The sequence below is a fragment of the Chroicocephalus ridibundus genome, chromosome 2, assembly GCF_963924245.1.
Source record: "Chroicocephalus ridibundus chromosome 2, bChrRid1.1, whole genome shotgun sequence".
NCBI classification, from domain to species: Eukaryota; Metazoa; Chordata; class Aves; order Charadriiformes; family Laridae; genus Chroicocephalus; species Chroicocephalus ridibundus.
The window spans coordinates 91,922,059-91,949,693 of record NC_086285.1 but is presented as its reverse complement, the minus strand read 5'-3'; the positions used below and the strand labels follow the sequence as shown (position 1 = coordinate 91,949,693).

The 27,635-nt window shown below is 39.4% G+C and overlaps 1 protein-coding gene across 4 annotated transcripts in view; it reads right to left on the bottom strand.

The window, feature by feature from the left end:
* Positions 1 to 264: 264 nt before the first annotated feature.
* The window catches only part of SEMA5A (semaphorin 5A), a 350,644-nt gene continuing 323,273 nt past the window's right edge, over positions 265 to 27,635 (bottom strand). For all 4 annotated transcript variants that reach the window (XM_063326183.1, XM_063326186.1, XM_063326184.1 and 1 more), the window contains 6 exons: positions 24,968 to 25,186; positions 14,556 to 14,726; positions 11,666 to 11,821; positions 8,558 to 8,605; positions 6,118 to 6,329; positions 265 to 4,713 (listed from right to left, as the gene is read on the bottom strand). In XM_063326183.1, coding sequence (XP_063182253.1) covers positions 4,594 to 4,713; positions 6,118 to 6,329; positions 8,558 to 8,605; positions 11,666 to 11,821; positions 14,556 to 14,726; positions 24,968 to 25,186 — 926 coding nt within the window. In that variant the 3' untranslated portion in view covers positions 265 to 4,593. The remainder of the gene's footprint in view (positions 4,714 to 6,117; positions 6,330 to 8,557; positions 8,606 to 11,665; positions 11,822 to 14,555; positions 14,727 to 24,967; positions 25,187 to 27,635) is intronic.

Here is a 27,635-nt window from a genome sequence, read left to right as displayed (position 1 = left end):
GGTTACTTTTGCAATGAGTAAAATCATACTCAGGAGCCTAGCTTTCGCCCATCTAAATTTAGGCATCCAAATGGCAGTGAAAATTAGAAGCGTAACTCTCCAGGCTCACTATAGTGTTGGTGGAGAGAGACAAGCCCTCGCCACATGTAACTCTGCCCATCTAAGGATGTTGTCCCAGTGCTGGTGGCAGCTACAGTCAGAAATTGGTCAGATGCCTCAAGCAGAGCCAAGCAAGCTTGGACTAAACTGTTTACAGAATTGATCTCATACAGCAAAGCCATTATGCGTACAATTAACTTTAGGAATGTGCTTATGTTGCGCTGATTTTAATAAAACTGGTCCCACATTTAAAGAAGTGAATATATTTATTCTACGATTATGAGGAAAAAATATTGAAGCATTTATTCCCATTAACATTTTTGCTGCATCTGGGACCTCTTACTTTCTTTTCTGGTTTGAACAGCCATATGTTCTGATGCTCTGAGAACTTTCTTCACTTAACATAAGTGCTTTGGTAGCTCTTGATTTGTACATTGAGGTGGTATTTTCCCAGAGGTTAACTGTGGAGTTCTGGTAGAGCTAACTAAATTCACAGTGTCCTACGCCCATCTGAGATGTTAATCAGTACTGCTTCATAGCCTAGAAATCAAAGCCATTTGAGCCCCATTCTTTCTCCCACTCTTTTATGAAAATCCTAATCCTAGTCGAAAATCCCTTGATTAGTTTTAGCCAAACCACACTGCTCCAACAGCAGGTGACTGCAAACGGCTGGAAAAGCTTCCCCGTAAAGTAACTTTAAATGAACATAAAGGTCATCAGACTCAAATCAAAGTACAAGACAAAATTGCAAGCATGGGAGTCCATTTTCCAAGCAACTGAGGAACGTACGCGATGTATCAGGCACGAAAATAAGCCCAAAATGTGTACTCAACCACACTTCTACTTTGAGTTATCCAATGAAAGTATATATACTGTACAGGATCCGACTGCCAATCCTGCTTCCTCCTCACTCCATATAGCAGGGCTACACAGAAGCAGATTTACTCAGAGAATTTCGATCTATCTGCTGAAATGTTTGCATTCGAAATAGAGAAACATTTTTAAATTTATGCAATTGGTGCAAAAGAGGTTTAGTAATATTAACTGTTAGCATTAGAGGTAATACAATTATTTATTCAGAGAAGATCGCTTTGTCCAAAGGAAAGGATAAGGGGTATTTAAGCATGGCATTTAATGGGCAAGGGAGTTGATCTTCCCTTTGCAAGAGCAGAACAACGGTCTAAGAACCAAATTTTACCCTTGGGCAAGTTTGAGAGCTCTGGCGGCTTAAATAAGATCCGCAGGCAAATGCCCACTTTGTTACATTTTTGGCAAAAGAAAAATAAGAGCTTACATGGGGATATATGCTTTTCACCAAAATGTGTGTAGCCTATTTTGGAAATGTTGCTAAATAAAGTAAATTGAAAATTAATAGAGACTCCACGTTGTTTTGCTCCATGTATTAGGAAAGGCTGTTTTAAAGCACCTGGCTAGCTGTGTAGAACTCAGAAGGTGAAAATACTGATACAGGCAGTGCATCTGGGGCCCTCTAAAATTACCTAAGACACAAATATCTAACGGCTTTAAAACCTGTTGTCTCAAAATCCAGCTTCATAAGGAGATCTGGCCATCATTTTTTTCTCATTGAAGCGCTGTGGAATTTCCATGTTTACCCTACTGCTTTAGATAGAGGTTTGAATATACCCCTGCCTGCGATTTAGAACAATGCCAGTTAGGAAGGGAAATGACAAAAAAAAAAAAGTTTAAAAGAAACACTTTTCTGACAAGTTGGGATGGTGTTTAAATGACATCACATGGGAGCTGCTCAAAGATCTGGAACACCTGAAATACTCCTTTGGGAGACGGAAGTGTGAACAGGCTGAGCATCTGCTAATTGCACTTCTACCTATGATCATGCAGACTTAACCTAGGGTATTATTACCGCATACATAACACATATCTAACATATGTATCTATCCATGAAAAGAATGGAAAACAGATCACTGTAAAGATAGGCGTGCCTCCAACTACTGAAGAGTAAAAAAAGCGCTAGTTTCAGATAATTTTAATTAAAAAAGGTTAAAATAAAAATACATAGTTCAAATATTTTTAAGATATTGGTCTCATAACTAATAGTCTAAATATAAAATCCATAAGCCAGACTAATGTGCTCTTAGTACAGGGGCAGACAGGAACGGTGTTGTGCATATGTGTATATGTGCATGTGCTGCTTTTTCTTGGCAGTGGCAGCAATATAGATTTTATTTTCTTTACCTTACTTAAATCTAACATTTTATCTTTTGGCATGAACAGAGTGATTAAGAGACTGAACTGGTTATGATTTGGAGAGCTTTTTCCCCCTCTATCCGATTCACTGAATTTTCTTGCAGAGAAAATTTCCTTTTACTCAAGGGCAATCAGCTAATTTCTTCCTGGAAAACCAAATCTAATGTACAGTAAAAAAAATCTGAAATTATAAAGACCCAGTATTACTACACTTCCTGGAGATGAACTGGTGCGAGGGTGGGGTACCTTCTTTTGACAGAGTAACAGGGAGAAGTATTCAGCTGGAAAAAACAGGCGGCTGATCTGAATTATTTTCATAGATGGTAAATGTGTGTTCATTTTGCTGCACAGATTTTCAAAGCCCACTTGCTTTGCCTTTTTTCCTTTTACTGCAGAACAGAGATAGGAAGCATAGTGCTACGTTCAGATCTATCCCCATTCAAAAATGTTGTTAATTGCTGTGATTAGACAGGGTGTTTACCCTTGCTATGTAAGTGACTAGACCACCAACGTGGTGATCCAATGCCATCTCACGGGATCGGAGTTGCGTAGTACTTTTTGCCTGTTTGTACATAGTGTTGAACCATTATAATCCGTATATGTTTTTTGTCTGTTTGCCCATCATAGCATAACCTAACGATCAAGGGCTCTAAACACAGAATGGGAACATTTCCACTCTGCTTCTCCTTCCATACTTGCCTGATATTCTGGTGTGATCATCTTTGCATTCTAGCATGCTCAAAAGAATGAAAGCCCAATTCTTTAATCCTTAATGTTCACTTTTGCTTTCTTTTCACAAGCTCTGAGAATAGCAAATGCTGCCTTACTATTAAGTACTCTGGAAAATCTGGCCCAAATCCCTGACTTTTTCTTTTTAGTTATACATACGGAATCTCACATACAAAAATAACAATGTCATGAATGTGGTTGAAGACAGACAGAACAAAGAAAAATGGTATAAAAATCCTTTGTGTTTCCTCACCTGCCACTACAAAAGGAATTAAAACTGATAACTTAAAACTCAAACAGTATTTTAAATATTTACATCAATGAAGTCCAACAAGATAATCACTTAAAACACCATAAGAATGTTCCTCTAGGGGCTGACTAGCGCGGGTCGGACACGGCAGCAAGATGAGACAACGCTTTGCAAATACATCTGCATTTTCTGAGCCAGCTTTGTTTGTCAGACACGTGCACATAAAGTAAAAGCCGGAAAGAGAAAACCAGGTCTATGATTATGCCTACGTACCCCCGAGAGCCTGAGAAGGCACACAAAACGCGGTGCAGTCGCATCCTTCTGTGACCGGCCTGACGGCGAGAGCTACAGCAGAGAGACGAGCAGGTTCCCGTGGGCATGCACCGGGGGGGGGGGAGCCTGTGGGATGCCAGGACTCGTGCAAGCCCACGCGCTGCAGCAAGGCTGGTTTACCATGACCTGCAGAAAAACCCTCCAGGGTGCCTCTCCTATCTGCCCTCCTCCCTCGGCCTCCCTCTGGGACATGCCCTTCCACACCCTTCCAAAAATTAAACCGAACTAGGGGAAGGCTTTATGCGACTGGGCTTGGCTCGCAACTGGACGCCACCGACCCTGTAGCTTTCTGGGTTAATGACAAGATTGTATCCCTTAGGTACAGCCTCAGTCTCCGCATTGTGAACAGCTGAACTGCAGCCGGAGCGATTTAGAGCCTGGGAAGATCAGCCCTACAGAGCCCAGAGCTGCCGCAGAGCATCGCTAGACCATCACGTTTCTTTTCCTCATTATTCCCAGCAGCCTGTGAGCTCTTTTTGGTGGTGCGAGCTTCAGGAGACAGCACAGAGGGCTCCATGGCTAACCGCAGAGCTCCCCTCTTCAAACCTCATGGAAATAAAAGACAATGCCTAAAAAGAAAATTAGATTTGTACTCCTGGCGCAGCTTTAAGGGGTAATATTATTTTTTTAAAGCTCGGGAATGAATTAGTCACTTGTTAGAGAACTCTGGAAGTTTATGAAACCGAGTGAAGCGACGCAATCCTCATAAGTGGTCCAGTGACACCGAGGGGCTACAGCTGCACCCGACACTGAAGGCCAACCTTCCACTCTGCAAAGAAAACGTCACGTCACAAACAGGTGTTTTGGGCTTTTGGCAGCAATGGGACATTGATGGCTTTGATCGTGCTTGAAATGTCTCTGAACTTCATCTCTGAAGCCTCAATCACATGAGCAGTCAAGTAGCACAGGCCTTGGGGACTGGGGAGTTACAGGAGGCCAGAAAATACACAAGCCCATTAGTACTCATCATAATTATTGAAATCTGTGAAATAGGTATTAGAATAAGTCTTTGCAGTAAGATGCGGATTGAAGTACTTGTTTCTCTCCTCCAGAATCAGGTTGTTTTTGTTAAATGCCTGGGGGTAAAAAAAAAAAAAAAAAGATATAAGAAAATGGGAAGGACAGAAGAAAGCTAGCCACTAAGCGGTCGTTCACCAAGGCAATTTTTGTGGCAAATATCTGTGTACAGTAAGTCAGTCAAAAATGCATTGAGAAATACCTGCACATTTACAAAAACTTGCATTTGCATGTATCTGCTTACATAATAACGTTCCTACAAAAAGCAACGCTACTCAATAAAGTAAAGCCAGGCACTTTTCCCCCAGTATTATAAAACTAATTTTATGATTAAAAATACTTTTTAATCATACATATTCAGTTCTTCGTACCAGAATGATTCACTCATTATCTTTTTACTGAATAAGAATTATTTTTTCTTTACTGCATTAATTCCTTAATTTTCAAATGCAATATGTAGGAGAAATATCTGAAGGTCTTAAGAGCGTAAATCCTGTTTTTTAAAAAGTTATATGGGTATTTAGAATTTTCAAGGGTTTTTTTTGGTTTCTGTAGCTATCCAGAGAGATGATTAATGGAATTTGGAAAAGCTTTAAATTAGGTACATATTCCACCGTTGATTACAAAATCTAGACTTTTCTTGCCATTTTTAAATGAAATTCTTTAAAATGTCTTTAATTAGAAAGAAAAACGTAGAAATTAAAAACTGGATTATCCAGGTAGGATTTAAGAAAATTCCTCATTTACAAAAAGCTTTGCATCTGCATGAATAAACCGTGTAATCTGCAGATACTGAGCTAGATATTTTCAGAATGCCCATCCTTCCTTAATTCAGTGGGTCTGAAAAGCAGAGCTATTCTAAAAGGTCATAAAAAGAAAATAGCTGTTTGGGAGCAATGATCATATGATACAGATTCCACTCCAGACCCTCAGCTAATGTAAATCCGTACTGCTCATTTACAGAGTATTTTGAGTATGAACACTAGCTGAGAGTCTGACCCAGAATATATTCACCAGATACATCTCCTGTATAAACACAGTGCAGGAAGATGAACAGTGCCCTTGACACCATGTCATTGGAGCCAAAGGATTATCTTCAATATATGTCATGATGACTGTTAACGGCTCTATTTACTTCTTGAACAAGCCACGAGGGAACACAATTAGGAAAAAAATCCCACAAACCCAAACTTGAGTGGTCTGTTTCTTCCCACGAAAGGCTGCTGCTGTATAAATTATACATGCACACAAAAACTAACTTCCTGTGTAATAGGGATTGACAAAGGAAAGGATCTGTAATTACAATGCTTCAAGTGAAATCTATTTTTGTCCTTAACAATCAGCATAATTTGAGTCCAAACACCACCGCAGAAAATGAGCAAGTAGAATTCTTTTGAAACAGCGGAACTGTTGTGTAGGACCATATACGTTGTGCATTATGGAGCTCCCAACCCACTTCTCACCTTGATGGCTTCCACAGAATCATATTTGTCCAGTTTGTTGATATGGTTGGTAATGCTGGTATTTAGAGGAGCTGGTGACACCGGATGGATGACAGTTGCATCATGGGACTGTTGTTGATATCGTTGGCAATAAGTGTAAACAAGCAGGGTAAGAAGGCAACCAAGTATCGAGCTACTCAATCCCACTGCGATCATATGAAACATGTTGAACTCTGTAGAGTGGAGAGAAAACGACGATCAAATTTTTAAGGAAGTGGCAATAAAAGCTTAAGCTCGGGAAAAATGTAGACAAGCGCTTGATTCAAGTAAAGATAAGGGAAATTTCATGTGTTTCCCAGGAACATCTCAATTGCAATGGTTTATCCCTACGGTAGCAAATGCATTGTATTTCCCTGAAGGGATCATTATAAGAATCTTGGATACCCATATATCTCTCTAAGTATTAAGACTGAGTTTTTTGAAAGACGCTTAAACAAGTTCAGAATCCAAATAACAGATGAATGAACTGCATTTTGCATGTTTGAATAGTTCAGCAAAATTTTTCTTCAGACTGTATAACAATGCCTTGTTATATATAAATTATGCACATAATGTACGTACATCACTTTTTTTCAGCAAAATACAATATCATCTCCTCTGCTGTTCTTCTAGTTCTTTCTTTTACACAGTGATTTGTGGCAGAACTAACAAAACCCTGCTATCTTTGAATCACAGTCCTGCTTTCCCTAAAATGTTTTCTGTATCCCCTTTATTTGGTGCACGTCCCAGAAGCAGTGGCATACATTTTTTCCATCCCCTGCTTTGATTCTTGCTGGGTCTCACTGTTTCTGTATCTTTGATATATAGCAAATTCATTCCCTTCTCCAGCCTTCAGAGTTTCTTCCATGTGTAAGGGTGGGGTGAGGAAGAAATAGTAGTGTTTTAAAGGAAAATGGGAAGCGGGGAGAGACAGAGACTCCTTAAAGCTCAGCGTGCTTTTACCCACAACAGCCAGAGAGTCTCCAAAGTCAACAGCTCAGACCCCAGCACTCTCCTGTCTGCTCTGCCCTTCAAAGATACTATGGGATCAGACGATGGGGGAACTTCACCACCTACGCAAGGATTAAAACAGCTCATTGCCGAGTGAAACTGTAGAAGGGAATCTAAAGCACAATCATCCCCTGATGTTACGGAACAGAGATAACAGGTCAGATGTGGCACCAGTAGGATTAGCTCAAAATTAGCTCGAAAACTGGTTTTCATTGTTATTTCAAACTGGAACTGTGCTTTTTGATTAGGAAAGAAGTATCAGTGAGAAGTTCATGTTGGAGCTTTCATTTTAACATTACTGAATATTTGTTTGGGCTTGCCTAAATGCACAAATGAAACATTTTAATCTGAAAGACTGGCACTAGTCTGAAAAACATCTGTTAGACCTTTTTCACTGTAATACAGTAAAATGGGACAGCACATGGTTCCCATTTTCTGCAAATGCCGAAGGTAGGACTTTTACATGCCTACTGGGTATTTAGAAACACAAACTAATATTTAGTTGACTAGACTGACTGCCCCAGTATATAAATTATCACTGAAATATCCTTCTACACTTTTACGAGGGTTTCCCACTGTTGCAGAACTTGGCAAAATGTTTTCCGAGTAACACTGCTAATTAGAAAAAAATCATATCACATTATCCTGGCTCCCATAACAAGTTACCATGCACAACAGTACCCTTGCATAACCTCTGTGTTTTCATTGTCCTTTATTAGGTTAAAAATGCAGCTTATCTGTGCATGGAAGAATAGCAGAACCGGTCAGAGCTATTACCATGACGACACAGACTAAGCGTGATAGCTCAGCACAAAAAAACAGTCATTTTTCCTTTTTCTTCTTCTTTTTCTTCTTCTTCTTCTTTTTTTTTTTTTTTTTTACAGTTTTCTCTCTCAGGATTTGTTTTGCTATCATCAGGACTCTCTGGAATGGAACTTTTTTTTTTTACTTTTTAGTTTTGTCTTTGGCAGCAAAGCTGAAAATGAGTCCCAGATACAGTCGGAGCTTTAAATGGGTTAGCAGGCTGGCTTTCTGCTGTTTGTGTGGAGTCCCAAAGAGGTTTGTGAAATTATTATCCTGAAAAAGGTGGAGCAACTTTGCAAATTTTGACCTACTGACAACTAGCTTATAATAGGAATTTCTGTTTGAGACAAGGCTGACTGCTGTACTGAAAAAGAAGAAAATACAAACATCCAGTAATGCATGTTCTTGTCTCAAAGGTCAGCAACAGCAGATGGGTATTTAATGAGAAATCCTGTAGTAACTACATCTCCTTTTCTGCACAAGTGTAAATAATAGAATGCAGTGTTTAGAAGGTAGGATAAGAGAGAGTGCAAAAGGTGAAACAAAAGGAAAAAATGCGGAATCAATATTTCAGCATTTAATACACATCTAGAGTTGAAAAGCTTACCTCCACATCGTTTTTCTTCTATGCTGCTGGATCGTGCCACTGATATTTCTAGAAAAATAAATAAACTGCTTATGCCAAGGAGAAAAAATATTACGGAGAACTACTAGTTTGATTAACATAGTAAGGATTTAAGAATTTATTCTACTACATTTACTCCAAATCCAAAGTAAAAAAGATTTTGACTATGTGGTACAATTAACAAAAAGGTCTGATGACATCTTCAGGTTCCTTAGTTTCCCAAGCAAAAGCAGCAACATATTTTTAATTCTTGCCTCAAACCATCTCTGGAATTAAAAAGATGAAGTGCGCATGAAAACATTCTTCGTGGAGTTTAAGCATGTTGAGAAAGCGGTGATTTTCTGAATAGTAAAATTAATGAGAGTTTAATTATCTTGTGTTCAAATGGGCTCATTACTTCTAGAAGTCACATCTAGCACTAATGTGAAAAGTGGGAATTTACAAGTCTTCAAAAAAGATGACTGCCAATTTCATGGGTCTCAACTGTAAACTAATAAAATGTCATTCCAGCCTGTATCCTTACCATTTTGACTTCGGAAGCATTCTGAATAAATATTGAGTACAAGTCTGTTGGCAATCACCTTTTCCCACTCTTTACTTCAGGCCCATGGCTTCTGTGGAGGGAAGTGCTGTCTAACAAATCTCTTGAACCTCTCTGAAAGGGTGGATATTGGTGAGGTAACTGACAGAGCCTACCTGGATTTCAAAACAGCTTTTAAGTTCCTTGTCAAAGTTTTTTCAAGCAACAAAGTAGATATGGGAGATGAGGAAAAAGACAGAAAACAGGGTAATACCATGTGCCTAGTTCTTACAGTGGAGATACCTAGGCTTTTCAGCAGAGCTAGCAAAGCAGGAGGCAAATGTGGTTCTGAAGTTCACTGATGATACAAAGTTAAGGTAGCATGGACAAGGGCATGCTGTGAAAAAAGGCCCTACAAAACTAGGCAATAAAATACCAACTGAAACAGAATGCAGATCAGTGGAAAGCGATACACACAGAGGAAAGCAATCCTAGTTCCACACATAAAATGATGGGCTGTGAACTGACCGTTACTACTCTTGAGAGAGACTGGGGTTATGACAAATTGTTCCATGAAAATACCAGCTTAGTGTTCAGAAGCAATCAAAAAGGCAAAACAAATGCTAGGTACTACCAAGAAGGCACTAGTGAATAGGACAGGATATCAGCATTATGACATTTCACAAATCCATGCGTTGTCCACACCCCGAACGCTGTGTGCAGCTCTGGTTTTTCCATCTAAGGATGCAGAACTAAAAACAGATCAGAGGAGGGCAGCAATGATGACCACAGGTATGCAATAGCTTCTGTGTAAGGAATTAACAAAGTAGGCTCTCCACCGCCAAAAGATGATCCACATGCAGCTACTGCTAAAGGGATCACAATTTTTTACCTTTCTTCACATGCTAAATCAATACTATTTTCAAAATGAGAAAGTATCAGACCTGGCGGAACAGCACTCTCACAGAGTTAAAGGCTGAGAGCATACTTTGGCTGGCTGAGACTATTAATTCACAATCCAAACAAAAAGCAGAAAAAAACGTGCCAGAAAACCATAAAACTCTGCAAGTTAATGTTGACAAGGACTAACTCTGGAAACACAGCAGCAGCAATGACGAGGAGTCGTTTTTGCACTCTGCTGGAATCACTCTATATACTGAGTTCTGTAGAGGAACAGAGCTAAGGTAAGCAGGAGGAGGAGAAGACAACATGAGGGTGGACAAGCCAGCAACGCTAGCTGAGGAAAGGTGGGAGGTGAATTAGAAAAGAAAAGAGAGGTTGAGAGGGAGGGAGAGCGGGAGAAAGCTCTGAGTCAGAGGACCTGGAGGAGTGAAAGCGAGCTAAGCAACCCCAAGAAAGCGAGCTCATTTCCCTACGGTGAGTGTAACGGGCACGACCTTATCTGCTGTGATATGGGTAATTTGAGGAGGAGTGGCAAACGAACCAGAAGGGCGAGAGAAGAGGTGGCTCATTTCAGATTCTGCAAAAGCCTACTTTCCAAAACAAGATGTAGAGCTTATATGGGATTAAGCCGGGGGTTCACAGAATGTGAATATTAATGGCACTTCTTCAAAAGCCTGCGAAAAAGGGAAAAATACAATGTAGGAGGTTTTGCTTTCACACTGTCATTTTTTACACTGGTTTTGGAGGGAAAAATAGTACTTGGGAGTCTAAGCATTATGCGCCATCCATAAAAACAGTATTTAAATGTGTTGATTTCTTTGTTATATAGTACTATATTTTACCGCATAGTCACAGAAAAAAAAGGTTGCTTCATTGAGTAAACATAATTACATTTCAAATGATACATTAAAATGTAAATTTCTCTGTGAATAGACTGCTAGCTTTTTTTAATGTACACAGATGGAAAGATGACTGTTAACAGTAATGCAATGTGGCCACCCATACTGATGTGTGGATTTAAATGACTGCTATGATTTAAAAAAAATAAAAAAATGAAGAAAAAAAAGAGTACAGTCATGAGTTTTGACAAATGCTATAGAATAATACATGATGTGACTATCCATCAGATACTTAGCGGTCATGGGGGAGATAAGGACCTGAGTTAGTAGTATTTGACTATCTAAGCAGTTACTAATTTAAGGGACTCTGTAAAATGATTTCCAGATTAAGTACATTAGCACCCACTTTTGTATATACAAATCACAAAACCTAGAGGAATGTTTCTCTAATACCCCCAAAGTCTCAAAACCACTTAAACGAAAGTAAAAAGGAAACTATTTCTCCTAGCTGTCTACAGCCATCCCTGCACTCGGCTACCAACTAGGACGGGAGGGACCTGCAGCATGCTGTGACGGTGACTAACCAAAGTCCCAGGTGGTGACAGCGAGGACAGCTCCACAGCACTCGGTGCCATGAGGCAGATTTTCATGAAGACACCAGATCTGGCAACATCTTCTCTACATAGTAGACCAGCACGCCTTGGCTGCCAGAAGGCAAGCTCTGTTCCAGTTCTCGGCTCTGCACAGCGCGGTGTGGGACAATGCTACACCTCGCTCCTGAAACACTGAGAGATTTCACTAATCCTGCGACGAGCAGGCTGATCTCACCTGGTATAAAGTTGGAATCCAAAGCACAGGCTCGGCTCTCCGTGGTGTTGCCCGTGCACTGGCTGCCCACGGGAAACAAAATGACGCACTGACGAACGCGGAACTGGAGGCCCGACGAGTCGCAGTCGGACCACTCGGACCACTCCGACCAGCTGTCTGCAACAGGCAGAGAAGGACACACACGCAGGTGCTGCAATTAAATGCTTGAAGTACAACCCAGTGAGAGAGAAATAACCTGTATTTCTCAATTATGACAGAAGGTCCCATCCCCAGCTACCACAAACTAGTAGAGGACAGCCCTTCCATTACGATAAAACGAAGGCAGTTTGGCTTGGGCAAATCTCTCTGAAATTTAGAGCGTGATGGTAAATTTGTCTCAGACGTATTATGGCTTTGGCTTCTGCCATGGCCTGTGTTTGTGTAAGTGAGAAGCCAGGGGGATTCTGCAGTGGTGAATGGAAGAGTGATTGTCATGGAGATAGTTCCAGTCTAGGTCGTTAGGGTGGACAATGACAGTCTTTTATTTATATACCTAACAAGTAGCAATGAGAGCTATAAGAGTATGTATTCCAGGTCTGAAACAGGATATTTATTTAACCACAAAAATAACAGTATCTTGCAGACTTTTTTTTTTTTTAGCTTTTGTTATTTTGGGTCCATGTGTTTGCTGTAGATAGAAGAGATCTCATCAAGTATTCTCATCTTCTCTTCCCCGTTCAGTTCATTATCGGCTTCTGTTGTTTCTCTATATTTCTTCCTCTGCCTATGGACTTTTGATTAAGACATTTTTATTTCATGCCTGTGTGATCTCAGAATATTTTCCTTAAATGAAGTGAATTGATCTCATTCCCATGAGGTGCTGTGAGTTTACTGAGCTCAGCTTTCTTACAAGGAACACACAAGTCTTGCCTTCATAGGAGTCTTCTAAGTTTGGCATGTATAGTATAAGACAGAGCTCAGTTAAACATTTTTCTTTCTTCTGTTGGTTTTCTCACTGTTTTAAGTGCATCCTTGCATAGTTTCAGTAACCCTCCATATCCTCAAAAAATCCTTAGTATCAGGATTCCAGAAATTTTAGTTTTCTGCTAGTTTTGTTTGGCCAAAAAAAAAGTAGTACTATTTCAAATGCCAAGAAATCTGTACTCCTTTCACAACTTAAGAAACATTATAAATAATTTCCATTTTTGCATATGCATTTCTGTGTTGGTTGGTTGTACTTAAGATTCCCGGTGTCACTACTCTTCCCTTCCTATATTAAACATGTCACTCAAGCAGCAAATGTCACCAATGGTACTTCCAGATCAGCACAAGCAGGAACCACTGGCCCCAGGATCCTCATCACAAGCAAATGGCTCTGCAGGGATGCAGGAGTCTGCCCAAACTTGACGTGTGTAGCACTGCCGTTATTTTTGTCCCATACCAATGCGAAATAAGAGCAGTAAAAAAAAGTCTGCAATCTGCATCATAAACATGGGGCAAGGGCTATTCTCACAGCTAGCTGATGATGTGTTGTTTCAAAAAGCTATCGCAAATTTTCAGTGAGATTGAAATATTAATAAAACATCACAGAATGTGAGAAAAACACTTCACCCTCTGAAATTTTATTGCTTTATAAAGGTTTTCACTTTCTCGAACCAAAATGAAACGGAACTCTTCCTCCTCCACCCTCCACCTACTCAAAAATTTGGGTAACAATCAGGTCAAAATAAAATGAAGAAATTATTTATAAACGTTTGCAAACTGTCATTTCTAGAAAAATGATGGTAGAAAATAAATGTGCAACAAGAGAAATAGCTACAATACTAGCACAATGAATGCGCCAGTTCTGACCTTTTAAAGATGCCTCAAGGATCCCAAGGCAGCTATGTAACGTCTACATACAAATATACACTATTTGTCTTGAAAAATCAAATCATCTACTTATTTCTATGTTTGGGGGTTTTTTAAACACAATACAAAGTGCTGCATCTGCTTTAATTTTGACAAAGTAGGTACTTTTATTCTGCTGCAAGACATGCAGTGCCTGGAAAAGGAAATTAACTTAAACTGTAGTTCAGAACAGGTAATAGAATCCATAAATTCAAACTGTGCCTTCACATGCACAACCTCATTATATGAGCAGAAAACTTGAAGTCTAGGAGCTCTCAGTGAAGCAAGCAATACAATGTGGCATCAGAGTTGCTTATTTCCTGTTGCTGTTGCCTGTAATTCATTAATCAGCAAAAAATGAAACCAAATTTTCCCACTGGCTTTTCACTAATGATTTTATATGGTTTTGTGTGGTTTTACTTTGTACTTCTCACTTAAAGTTCACGAAAAAAAAATTAGTTTCCTTTAATATAGGTCAAAAGGCAGAGTCAAAGTTACAGCAAAAGTCATGATCCATAATACCATACGACTCGCAGAAGTGATGACGCATTCTATTTCCTAAGTAATCCACAGTCACTTAAAAAGATGAAGTCCCTGCTCCTTAACATCCGAGGGTATTTTACAAAGAGAATCAAGGTTAGCTCTGTGTTTTATATGAAAACAGGGCAAACATTATCTACTTGAAGGACCTTGTGATAACACATGTTGTTGAATATTAACCTCAGCAATTTGCTTGCTGTGAATGTTTTGTGTTATAACAAATGCACTTCTTTGTGATATTGTTATTAAAAGTCTCCCAGGCAGTTTTCATGATCCACTTGAAATATTATACAATTTTAGTTTATCCAGACCCAGACCCTAGTAACATTAATTTTAATTTTTAAGGGGGAGGTAGGAGGCGGTGTCTTGTAGGCTATATCCTGCTATTACTTGATTTACTGTGATTGTGGCATGTAAGAGCCGATTGTGCACTTAATAAGGGAGAGAAATTATTTGCTCCTAAATAATAAATTTGTCATACCTGGACACGGCTGTGTGTTGCAAAGTGCTTCTTCAGTGTGCAGCCCAAGGCAGATATCTCCTCCATATGCTGGTGCTGGGTTTGTGCAGGAGCGGGTTCTCATGTAATGCCCTCCTCCACAAGTTGCTGAGCACTTTGACCAAGATGACCAACAAGACCAGCCTCCATCCACTGAGAAGACACAAAATATCATATTGTTCCAAGTTAATGTGTGACACGGCATAATCCAACCCATCTTTCTCATATTCTGTGGATCTAATTCATGGCCTCCTGAAATTATTGGACATTTTTAGGTGCCACTGAACAAAGGCCCACAAATTCAATCTTACCACAATGCAATTTAAGTTTCATATTTTAAAAGCCCCTGGTATGCGAGGAAGTCTAACAAAGTTACTCATCTATATAAGACATTTTCAGTGGGTACCATAATAGCTTTAGGGTTAAAACTCTTTTCTCACCAAAGCTTGTTTAGTAGACATGTTACAAGCTCAAAGTCAATTTTTACTCATAAATTAAAACTTAGCCCAATAATACCAACAGAGACTGAGGAATCGAGATTTTGTTTCACAACCTAGGTGAGATTGCCTTAACCCTACAACCCATTTCAATTGATCTAACACAGTTGTAGGGTTTGGTGGGCCAATATAATGTTACAATCTTAATGTAGCTCTAGCATAGATGCCAGCAGCAGAACAATGGTGGTAGTTCAAAAAAGCAACAGATGAATGACAAAAAGGAGCTGCCACTTAAAGTTTCAAACACAGGTTGTTGAAGAATAATTTCAGGTTTTTTTCCCCATTAGCATTTACTGATTCAAACATGTCATACTGTTCTTCAAACTTTCACAAGGTTGCTCTGAAACGTAGGCTGGTTTTGACGGGAGCTCCGTTTCTCAGATGGCTCAGATGGACACTAGACGGGCTTCTAATAAAAGTTCGCCTCATTGCCTGCACTGGACTGGCTCCTTTGCAGCCTCAGGATGTATTTCTGGCATTTATGGCCATATTGCAGCCCATCTGCCAAAGGCTTCCTATCTGCAGCCACATGACAAAGTCAGATGTACTTCTCCCAGGGACAGCATTCCCTCTGCGAAGAATCTCAGTATTTCGTTCATTTCTCTTTCAGTTTTTTTTTTTTTTTTTGAAAAAAAAAAACCAACAAAAACCTAAACTTTCAAAATGTTCATATCCCACAAAAAATAAATTTATTTTCAAATCTCTATTTAAAGTGTTATCACTTGCTTTCTTAATACTTAAGTAAGGAAACAATTTACCATGTCTGCAGCTGATTAAAAGAAATCGTGTGCAATTCAACCAACACTAATAGATGAGACTCTAAGTATAATAAAGGCCATGTGCCAGTAAAGTTTTGGTTTATGACAGGACCCTAAACTGAGCAGAAGTTTTGCCTTTTTTTCTCCCATCACTCACAGCAGCAGTGGGCATTTTACCACACAAGACAGAAACTCATTATTGCCTGCTTTTAAAACTACGAGGTAAGGACACATCTTCTGTACACAATTTTTACTGTGCATTCATTTAAGACATTCCTTGCAAGACTTTACTTCATGGTTTGTTGAAACAATTGATTGTCACCGAAGTCTCCAAAACATTCATCAAGCATTTCAAAATGACTCCTTTTGATCCTTTCTGTTCAATTAATCAAACAGCCTTTCAAGAAGTAAACCAGTTTCCACTGGTTTATTGAAATGCTATTCCCCAATTATCTCTTACCAAAAAAAAGGAGGTTACAAATCTGAAAAAAAATTAACTTACAATGAAAATATCTCTGCAGTATTTGCATTTAAATTCTCTCTTAGATGAAGATGTAGAACTTTAAAAAAATATTTTGATTTGGTAGCACTGTGTATCACAAACGCACTTGGTCAGTGGAGTAGAATGATTTCTATGCAAACGTTGCAACAGTTAGAAAATGAGCTAGGAGAATATGGTTATTTTGATATTAAAACTTATACATGCCTTTTTGAATGTAATTTCAGATACAGCATACCCTCAGGTTCACAACTGCTAATCAAACAGGTAATTCACTAGTGCATACCCAAGGCTATTAACTAATCCTGTAAGTGAAGTTGTTGAATACACAACATTTCATTCTCTGTATTTTTTGCAACATTATCCTATAAATCCAGAAAGCATGGAGTTGGCCCTTCCTTGCTAAGAACAATAGCTGTAAAAAACTTTTGTAGGTAATCTATCTGGCCTCTGAATAGCCTGATTGGACAGACAGGAGTCGTGGAATCTGGTACTATATCCCAAGTATGTCATTTAAATAAATTATTACCATTATTAAGGAATTCAATGATCGCTACATTTTTTTCCAGGATATATTTATCAGCCAAATCATCTAGCTATACAGATGTATGAGAGAGTTTTATACTACCTATCATAAATAAGTACTCATCTCTGTAGAGTGCTTGACTCGTTCTCTTATTCATATAGTCACTGGAAAACAAATATGTCTCTTTGCCTGAGATAACTCTGTTAATGTAGTATTATGCAAGCTCATATCTATGAAAGCCACAGGTTATTTGTCTTCAGTGCAGGTGAAATATACTGTGCAATTTTATAACAATTTCAAGACATGGTATCTTTATTCAGAACTTGCCTCTTTTTTTTTTTTTTTTAAGTTATGTCAAATAGAAGCAGAAGCTGTTACCTAAACTATTAATTTCATGTGATAGTAAGGCTTTACCTTTCCAGATACTCCCTTTTTTCTTTTTTTTTTTTTTAATTTAAAATCATCCTTGACTTGCTGAAGTGAACAATCAGAGGCATTCCTGCTGCAGTGTACAGACCTCCATGAAAGAGAATGACAGCCTGAGATTGCCTAGACAGAAAACAAATTGTCTGCAAACATTACCTGTGGCTTGTTCACTGTAATGGAGACAGTGACCCCCCAACACTTTCTACTTATTTTTCAATGGACCGGAGTGAGAATTACAAATGTGAATGCATTTGAAACTGCCATCTGCCATCTATCTATAGGTGGCCGAGAACACAGAGACCGATGTGACATCCAAGAATGTCACCGTGTTCCACAACAGCAGTGATCATGGCTGTATTATACAACTGTGGAAGTAAAGGGAGAAGTGGGTCTGGTGAAGATGGGAAAGGACAGACATAATATAACAGACAATGTTACATTTGATCATGGTTGAGCTGGACAGTGTAATTATAACTGTTTTTCTTAGCAACTACTTAGTGACAGGCTGCCATCCTAAACCTCTAGGCCTTTCAAGGACTATCATAACTACCTCTTTTATTGGTCCCCAGAACTTTTCCTTCTCAGCAACATAGGATGATAAAGCATCATCACGGTTAAATAAGATCAAAGGAGTGGGTATTTACTGCTTGAGTTTTTACAAGACCTAAATAGAGCTCTGTGGTTTCTTTCATCTTCCTTTAAAGTTGCTTAGCAACACAGCACCATCTGGGCTTTTTTTTCCTTTTTTCCTTTTGTCATGGAGCCCTTAATGTTGTTTCTGCTTCTTATAGGAGGAAAAATACACAGCTGCAAGGAAAGTTCCAGTTACTACAGCCTCTTTACATAACAGTTCTGTAGAGCTGTTGGACAAAAGAAAGTCGTTAGAGCAGTTCCACAATGAAAGATAGCAAGAGTCTTTACGTTTTCTGACAACTACTGAGGTTGGTCCCTTTTGGAAGAAGGCACCCTTCAGCTAGCAGGGGGCTCTCAAACAATGCTCTTTCCTTTGCAGTAAAGCGAACAACTTTTTGCCTACTGGCTGTTGCTGTGGTTAATAAATATTTCTTCATTATAATGAAAAAAAAACCATAGGGAAGAGGATGTACTAGGGAGAAACAGCGTACAGAAATGGGATCTCCTGGGGACATGATAAAACATCTACGCTACTGGAGAATTTCCAAGACACAATTAAGTAAACTGGATACCCTGCTATACACTTTGGGTTTTACAAGGAAGTGGAAGGAAGCGTGGGCAGACACACTGTCCTCACCTGCTTTCATGAGAACACAGATAGGATTGCAGGCTCTTTCATATACTGCCTGGTCTCATTTCAAATTTAAACAACAAAAAAAAAATATTTGGAGGTTTTTTTGGTGTATGCCTTTAGGTTTATAACTTTTCCTGCTCATCTTTTTGAAAGTGTAGCGAAAGAGAATAAAAAATGTTGAGAGGCCAGTCTTTTCTGGCCTCCTCATACGCATGAAGGAGTGCAAATGGAGGGGCAGTATCCCTTCCCACACACTGAAATGCAGACGGCGTGCTTCCCAGTCACTGAGTAACAGTTAAATCCAGGGGCACTGGGTGTTCTGCAGCCTACAGACCCAAGAGAGTACTGCTCCCTTCCAGACACCTGGGGATCATCCCATTCCACATCACTTAGCCCACTGCTTTTTCCTAATGCTGTGGGATGTTGTTGCATGTTTGAGCGTGGGAAAGAGCGATTTTTACATCATAGTTTGCAAAGGCAAAGTCTTGTTTCTGTGATGCTACAGGTACCTTTTACTCATAAAAGAAATGCTGGATGAAAACAGTCAACATAGTGCAGTGCAGAAGCACGGAAGGCAAACAAATTCTTCTACAGAAAGTACAACAACAAAATCTAAGGATCAACCACAGTTTAAGTCTGTAACCCAGACCCTTAAGTTAGAAAAGCAGCAGTTGCTTCCAAAGGACAGTTCAGCCCCCTCCTCACTGGCTACAGAAGCAGCCTGAAGAGATCAATGTGTGTGGAGAGATGGGCTTCAGCAGCCTCAGAGACAAGCTTTCTTGGATCAGGGTAAATTTTTTCCCCTGATTTATGAAGTTACTGCAGGATAAATTTTGTCCATTCTTTTACATATATTCCTGTTTCCTTGTGGCCAAGTATGACTGCAAGGGGAAAAAAAAATAGAAGAAAAAACCCGAACCAAAACAAGAAATAACCAGCTTTAGGGCACACATAAATAACTTAAACAGTCTTTCAGGGAGTTTTGTGTATCTGGAACTCTTTATTGTTATTAGCACACTGTGTGATATATGAATTTATTCAGTTCTTCTCAGACAAAATGTCCCAACTAAACCAAACTAAAACTACTATAACAAAAATTTGAAACTGGTAAAATCCCAAAATATTGTCATGAAGTATCAGAATTTCAATTCTAAGAGAAGGCAACTGTCCTTTCCCTCTGATCCACCACTATGCTCTGAGAAGAGGGAACAGGAACTCCTGCAGCTCATGCTACTCAATGGTGTTCACGTAGCTGTGCTTTAAACTCCTAATTAAGGCACATCGGCCAAGTGTCCCTATGTGCAAAAGAATAAAAGACAAGGCAATTGGAAACAAAGCAAAACAAAAATGAAGAAAAAGTTGACTTTTTCTAGAGTAATTACTGAAGACATGTAATATTGTGAACTAGGACAGAATTCCTTACGTTTGGTTGTTATTATTTTCAGGCAAACAAATCTTTAATTAGTAAATTCCTGTGAATTTTGTAAATTTGCAGAACTTACTGTTGAAACAGCGCTTCTCTTCATCGTCTGTTTCTCTTCATAATGTAAATATCCCACAAGCCCCCAAGGATAACAAAACTCTAATATTCCTGATTATTATAGATTCCTTTCTTTTCATATTGACCACGTATTTGTAACTCAAAGAAAATAGAAACGTCAGCGAGTATTCACAGATCCTTTCCATAGTTATCGAGGCTGTTCAGTGCTTGCCAGCTCAACTCTATTCACCACATCTCTGGGCCATAAAAAAAGGGGCTGAGGCACAGGGCCAAAGCACAATTTGCTAGTGCAAGACAACAGTGAAAATTCCCCTGCCCCTCAAAGCAGTTTGGCCCCATTGAAACAGAGTACTGGGAACAGGTCCTACCTTACACTGACTCCCAAACTATTTCTGCAGATTATTTGGGAGAGTGCTAGTTAGTTAAAGGCAAAATTGTACGAGGGATCATTCTAAAACTTGTACAATACAGAGAAATCACATTCCGAGGCCTGGGTACAATTTCTGGCAATTTTCTGGCACTGTTCAATTTACTATTATACATTCAGCCTTCAGATACTATGAACGAAATGCAATCTGCCCAGTGACTGCTATCAATCCGTGTGTCAGTGGACCATTTACTTTGCTACAAGCTGTGGGAAAAATTTCACTGCTTCTCTCTTCCCTGCAGGCTCAAGAAAGATTTAATAGTAGCTGCTGAAGGTAGATTCTAGATGGCTTCAATATAAAGTTCTGGGATCCAGTAGCACATTTAATCGTACATTACTGGCTATTAATATATTAATAAGTACATTTAAAATGGTGCTGTAAGACACTTAACGAGACAAGAAAGCCTTGTACACTCGTTGATGGCTCCATGAGCTTTTTCACTGTCAGTCCTTCAGAGCACTCAGTATCTTCCAGGATGATACTGAGCCCAGATTAATCATTTTAGAAGCCTAAAGTCCTATTGACTTTCAGCGTGACTTGAGCACTGCTCAGTATATTTCTCCATCACTCATCTTTTTCAGCAGTTTATATCATAAGGGTTTGATCCGGTCTGCAATAAGCAGAACAGGGGGCAAAACAGAACCTGAGCCTGCCCTAGCAGGAAGGCTTCTTTGTGGCTGCCACCTCACCCTTTCCTACCAAACCAGAATATTTCTGAAAGGCTAATGACTGGACTGGACTGTAACCAAATGGTTCTGTTACCAGCAGGGAGCAGGTGAAGCTTCCTTACCCTGAGGGAGCTCAGATAAATCTTAGAAAGCATCAAATTCTTCTTGGTTGCATATTTATTTCTAGTACTATGGCCATTACTTTCAGGTTGAGGCCAGAACAGAATCTCCTCACATTCCTTAGCCTTTCTGCCTGCACCTCACCTACTTACAGGGAAAAGAATGAACTGTGCAGTCCCTGCTTTTCTCCTCGATGCTCAGAGTGGCAACAAGGGCCTGACGTGTTTACTCCTACTCTCTATCTACAGCCTAGTCCATGTGAGGAGGGTATAGTCAATACCGCGATGAGATCTGCACCCGCTCCAACCTTTCTCATAAACGCCTGCAAGGGCTGTGTGATCAGATCCTAGCAGGGACATTTTAGAAACTCACTCGGATAGCTAGGGTAAGAACAACTTTATATAGCTGTCCTAAATATAAGCACCGAGGAAATGAAATCTGGTCCCTAGCACAGTGGTTAACAAGAAGGCTGAAAAGCAATCCGACCATGGTTTCTTTTACTGGCTTTTACCCTCCCTGCTGTGGGGTCTGCCAGGATTGTACCTGTGGGCCTGGGCCAAAGGTTCTTCACCCACGTATTGTTTATGTCTCCCCTTACTCGACATGGTCTCATGAATGTCAACCTAAGAGATGTTCACGTTAAGCCACCAATTTAACTTTCTGCAACTTTCATTAAAAACAGAGAGAATTCAATTTTGTCAGTATGCTTCCAAATAAAAAATGATTCCCTTTCTACAAATTCATAATCAGGTCTAATTTATGGATAAGCCTTGTTCTGCAATCATTTTTTACTCTCCCATGTCTCAAAGAAAATAAAATAATCAATTACATCTACCGCTCGCAATGTTTTCCCTTCAGATTTATCTGGGATCTGACTTAGCCCCTTACATTTCTTCTTAATTACTGTCAAACAGTAGTCTTGTAGCTGAGGAACTCTGTGATTCCTCGCAGGCTATCATACATCTAAATACTTCATTCAAGCTCCACATCTTTATTCAAATCTACTTTCCACTAAAAAGAAAAATGAAACTTGTCTCTGAAGAAAGTTATCAGATATATTAGGACACCCCTTCTTGCTTCAGAAAGGCCTGCCATACTTTATCCCAACTGATCTTTAAAAATATTTTCAAATTCAGAGGCAGCAGCAGAGGGAATAATTTTTACATAAAGCACAATTTTAACTTCTGCCTTACAACTTAATGTATTTTAGGTTTGGGTATTGGCTAACTCATAAACAACAAGGGCCCCTACATCAAACCTAGGTCTGGATAACTAGGTGCTTTACTGGTTGTATCAATTTCTTTCAAAAAAATGTAACAGTGTACTAGCTGCAGAGCTAATTAAAAATACCACTTCTGAAAACTTTTAACTTATTTTACCTTTGAAAAAAATCCAACAAAATTCAAGAGAGCACTTAATTTAAGAAACAATAGCAAGGAATGAACAACAAATCTATCCCCTTTTTATAGATAACCTGGGACTAATTAATGAATGTAATTCAGTTACTACAGGATGGTAATACAATCAGGTATCTTAAAGCTTGTGAGCTACCACAGCACTCAGCTGCTTCAAAGTTGAAGTCAGTGTCTCATGGAGGGATTCCCTTTGCAAGGGAAGAAAGAACTAATGACACCTCCTCGTTTGGAGCTACGTTCTAGCTTGCTTCACCAACTGCAGGTGTCCCTTGGGAGGCTTGCACATGTTGGTACAATGGTCTCCTAAATCTTTGACCTAATGCATTACTGTCAACCTTCAAATTTTTTCACAGATGAACAGTGTAGCCACATGAAACAGATTTGTTTATAATTTTGTTATTTGAGAAAAGCAAGGCATTATGACTGCAGTTCAGGAACCAATGAATTAGATCACGCACTGGGGCCGTGCAAATGTGAAGAAATGGGCCACAATTTTATAATACTCTGCCAACTGTTGGCTCTCTGCTGATTCCCTTTCACCTCTCTCTCACACTGCCTGGTGTAGAAAACGACCACCCTTCACTGATCATGCCTCTAAACTCAGAAAGAAACATGTAATCTCTTCCCTTCATCTCCTCAAATGCTTACATTGCCTGATAGAGAAGCTACACAATGAGCATCTAAAGCTATTTCCTTGGATGCGGCAAGAAAATTTCACCAGAAAGTGCCGGCTTGTGCCCAAGTGCCTCTCTGAGACCCTTGATGGCTCAATGGGTTTCACCTAGACCTAAGCAGGGATTCCCAACAGATCTGACCCACCAGCAGGAGAGCTGGAGGCTTGAATGCCTCAGGGGGCTGCCTGAGGCATTCAAGTTGCCAAACAATCCTACTGTTCCCATTAGCCATAAAACTGCAGGTAAGTTCACTTTCAGTGAGCAGCCATAACGCTCACAGGGCTGCTAGGTTTGGGGGATATCTGCCAAAATATACCATTTAGGTTCAATTCATGGTGGAAGTATTTTTTTCAAGAAACTGTGTCCTGAAAGGGAAGCCCTGTCTTCTGCACAGATCTACTGCTTAGATTCTGATGCAGAGAATGGACAGTGGCTGTCAAAGGGCTTACAAAGCTTAGGGAAAACACTGCAATGATAAGATTTGACAAAATACTCATACGAAAAAAAACCATGTCCGTGATTTAGGGAACACATTTTTAACTTGTAACCATATATATATATATATATGGACATAAATAAAGACACATACACATGTATGTATTACTATAGTACATATGTATATTGTGTCCTATACATATGTAATATGTATATTGCCATAGTAACCCTTCAAGCCCACACCTGAATAAATGCCAAAAGCTCCAGGTCTTCAATAATAAAATATGCAGCACTGTTATACATAATTAATACAATTAAAGATGTATGAAAGCTTATTTCTAAATTTACTTATTGATACTGGAAAGAACTGAGTCTCTCAGTCATTATCCTTCTTCCTCTCTGTCATTTTGTATTTTGAATTCTTTCCTCCTATTCCAATTGCACTTTCATTTCTTCATGTGTTCTCCTATATCCTTCCCTTGTCTTTTCCCACAAAGCCTCTGCAAAGCTCAAAAGCCTCTGAATTTGGATGTCTGTTTTATGACGGGTGAGAGGTGACTGAAACCAAGATTTGTTTTTTCCCCAAATGTCTAAGATACAACAATGATTTATAAAGCAAAGTACTTTCTTGAAAACATATATTCTACTTGTAATCCTTTTTATAGAATCATAAAACAACTTTCAATGAAGGAGACGCTCAAGATTCCAAGAACAATCTTTATGGCCTACTTGAGATACCATCTAGTTTGGTGATCGGTCCTGAACCTTATATGCTGGAGGCTCTCTATGCTCAAAAGCTAGCACAGATTTAATGCCAGCAACCACTGTGATGAAACTGATATTTTCAGTTTAAATAAAGAATGGGCCAGATTTCTCATGTCCTGACAGATTTCTTATGCCATTTTTCTCTTATAACTTTACTTATTGAAATTGTATTTTTACAGTCAAAGTCACACAAGTGAAAAAAGACATAGCTATCAATATTGTTGACAATAAACTGACTGACATCATTTGGGTATCTTATCCAAATCCACTTACATTATAAAGGTAAATTTGATGTGTGTTTTATTCAAAACATAAAACAAACCCCAAACCCACAAAAAACAACTATTGCAAAATATAGCCTTGAGGATGAGTTATTTTATTTTCACATACTTCTCTCATTTCACTTGACTCTTACCTGGACAAGGCAAAATGTTGCATTCCTGGTACTCTAGAGATGGGCCGAGGCAAGGAAGTCCCCCGTACTTGGGCTCAGGATTGCTGCAGACCCGTTTGCGATTTCGTATACCCCTACTGCAGTCACGACTGCACTGAGACCATGGAGACCAGGGTGACCAGGCACCATTGATGGTATGCGCAGAATATCGTCCAGAACGCAAGAAATCCCCTGACAATCCTAATAAAATAAGGATTGAAAAAACAAAACAAAACAAAACAAAACAAAAACTGAATTAAAACAGTATCTCATCCCAAAACAACCTTTTCCTCTTCAGATTTCCTCCTAGACTTCTCACAGTAATATGACCAGGAGTATCTTGTTCTTTAGTCTCACAATACAAACCCTAATTTCATCTCTAGAATCTCTTCCATAATAGAAATTTCATAATCACTTGCACAGACCTAGAGTGAAGACTTGGATCCAACTCTTTAACTAAAGCTTTACAGCTGCACTGACTGAACTAAAGTGAATTTATTCCACCTGAGGATGATAAAAATTACCTTTCTCTTGCACAGGCATTGTCACCAGAAAATTTCCAAATACATTACATAGGTATTATTGACTTTGTTTTAGAGGAAGAAGGAGGCGCAGAACACAGGACTGAGCTGCCTGTGACCACTCATGGCGCCAGCTCCCCTGGTCCTGCTGCAGGGCTCTGCTCACTTTTCTACCCAGCCTGCCTCCACTAGTGCTTGCTGTGCCAAGAGGCTCATGAGTGTCCTAGAAAGCAATGCTCTGTACTTATCCTAACCATAGTCAGACTTTAGACAGTGTACAGCAATAATTCCACAAAGTCTAGTGAGACTGCCCTTTTGGGGAGAGCCACTTTTTGCCACTTCAAAAACCAGTTTATTTTCCACTGAGTTGAAGTGTACTAAACCACATGTAAGCTATGGAAATCAGCCTTTTGGCAACATACACGATAGAATACTTCCTAGTTAAAATAACCATCTGGCAACTGGAAAACATCTTTTCTAAGTGAGTTTAGTACTGAGAAAAGGCATTAGATTAAACAGCGATGGAGACTGAAGTCCACTATTTACCAGTGAAAGGGGAACACACAGAATGTTGTTGACACAATACAACCAACATGCCTGGGTGAAGTTCTAATAATCTGCAGTGAATTTGAGTATCTTTGTCACTTTCAGGCTTGGCTCTGCATGGAAAAAGACTCCCTCAACTGTACTCAGCACAACACCAAACTCGCTCCTGGGCTGTAGCGTTATTTCTAAGCATCTCCAGCAACGCTACTGGGGTTTCCTACTGTTGCCAAAGCAGTTCACCTTCCCCAGTGCTGGCATCACTGGAAACTCTATGATGGATGGACCGCCAGCTGCTGCTTTGTTTACAGGCACTTATTTAAGTAGTTGTGATAAGAGAAGGTCCTGCGAATGGTACTTAAAACAGTAGAGGATGTGGCTGCCTGCCTATGCTAGAGCTTCAGTATTGCTAATATAAGCCCCGATGAATGGTATCATCAACAGTGGAGAAATGCAGGGGATTGCTTGCAGCTTAAACTGAAGCACAAACTTTTATTCTTAAGAAATCGTTTTATGCCCTACCCACAAGCACAGACAGTGTGGGATTATCAAATGTAGCTAAAGAAGCAGAAGATGTACTGAATCACGTACTGGAAACAGCTACAAGGAACATTGTGAAGAGCCTGCCCAACAGGAGTCCTGGACTGAAAAACACCAGTACTCTGGATAACCAGAATGGAGGAGCCCCTCATTCGTGGTGTCCAGTACTGAAACAATTACGCCCTATTTCTACCTGTGCTTATGCCATTAGTAATAACATTTAAGTTCTGCCCTTTCATCCCAAAGTAGATGAGACTTTGCATATTTTTATTCAACACAAGAACAACTAGCAATATTGGAATGATGATGCAGCGACACAGAAATACTTGTAAAAAGAAACTGTTGAAGTTAACAAGGAAACAGCAGAACAGCAATATAAAAATGACTAAAAATGGGTAAAACCTTCCAGTGATTATAGAGGGTAACTATTTCTCCCCTGGTGAGCCATATTCTATTACACAGATATTAAAAGCAGCATATCAAGAAACATGACATACATTCAAATCCAAAAAGGAAGAAACTACAGAGAAACAGTATGGGAATGATGAGTAGAGGTCCACTTTCCAGCTCTCTAAGAGATCCTTTTTTTGCAATTTTGTATCACTTTGGTCATGGAAATGCCCAGCTTATGCACACAGTGAGCTGAGAGACCAATATAATAGTGTTTTTTTAATAACAGCATTTCAAATTAAGGGGGTTTTTTTTGTTATTAAATAAACAGAAAAGCAAACAATGATCAAAAGTGTTAACCAGACCAGATTGCCAGTCATTTTCTTCATAAAATACTGCAGCATTCACCACATCATACCAATATGAGGATGTTCTGAAGACATTTTTGCAGTACAGGTGTAGCTTTTTCAGTTCTAAGGAAAATGTGTGACCTTATTTGACATTATGATATTAGATTTCTTGTGATTTAAATTCGGCAGTGGGGAGGGGAATCTTCTAAGGGAAAGCTCTGAGGCACTTTAGCTCTGAAACAGAAAAATATTCTAAAGAATCTTTTCAGTGTGGAGTTTGGTCTGCAGCAAGTGTTCCCCTGTGTT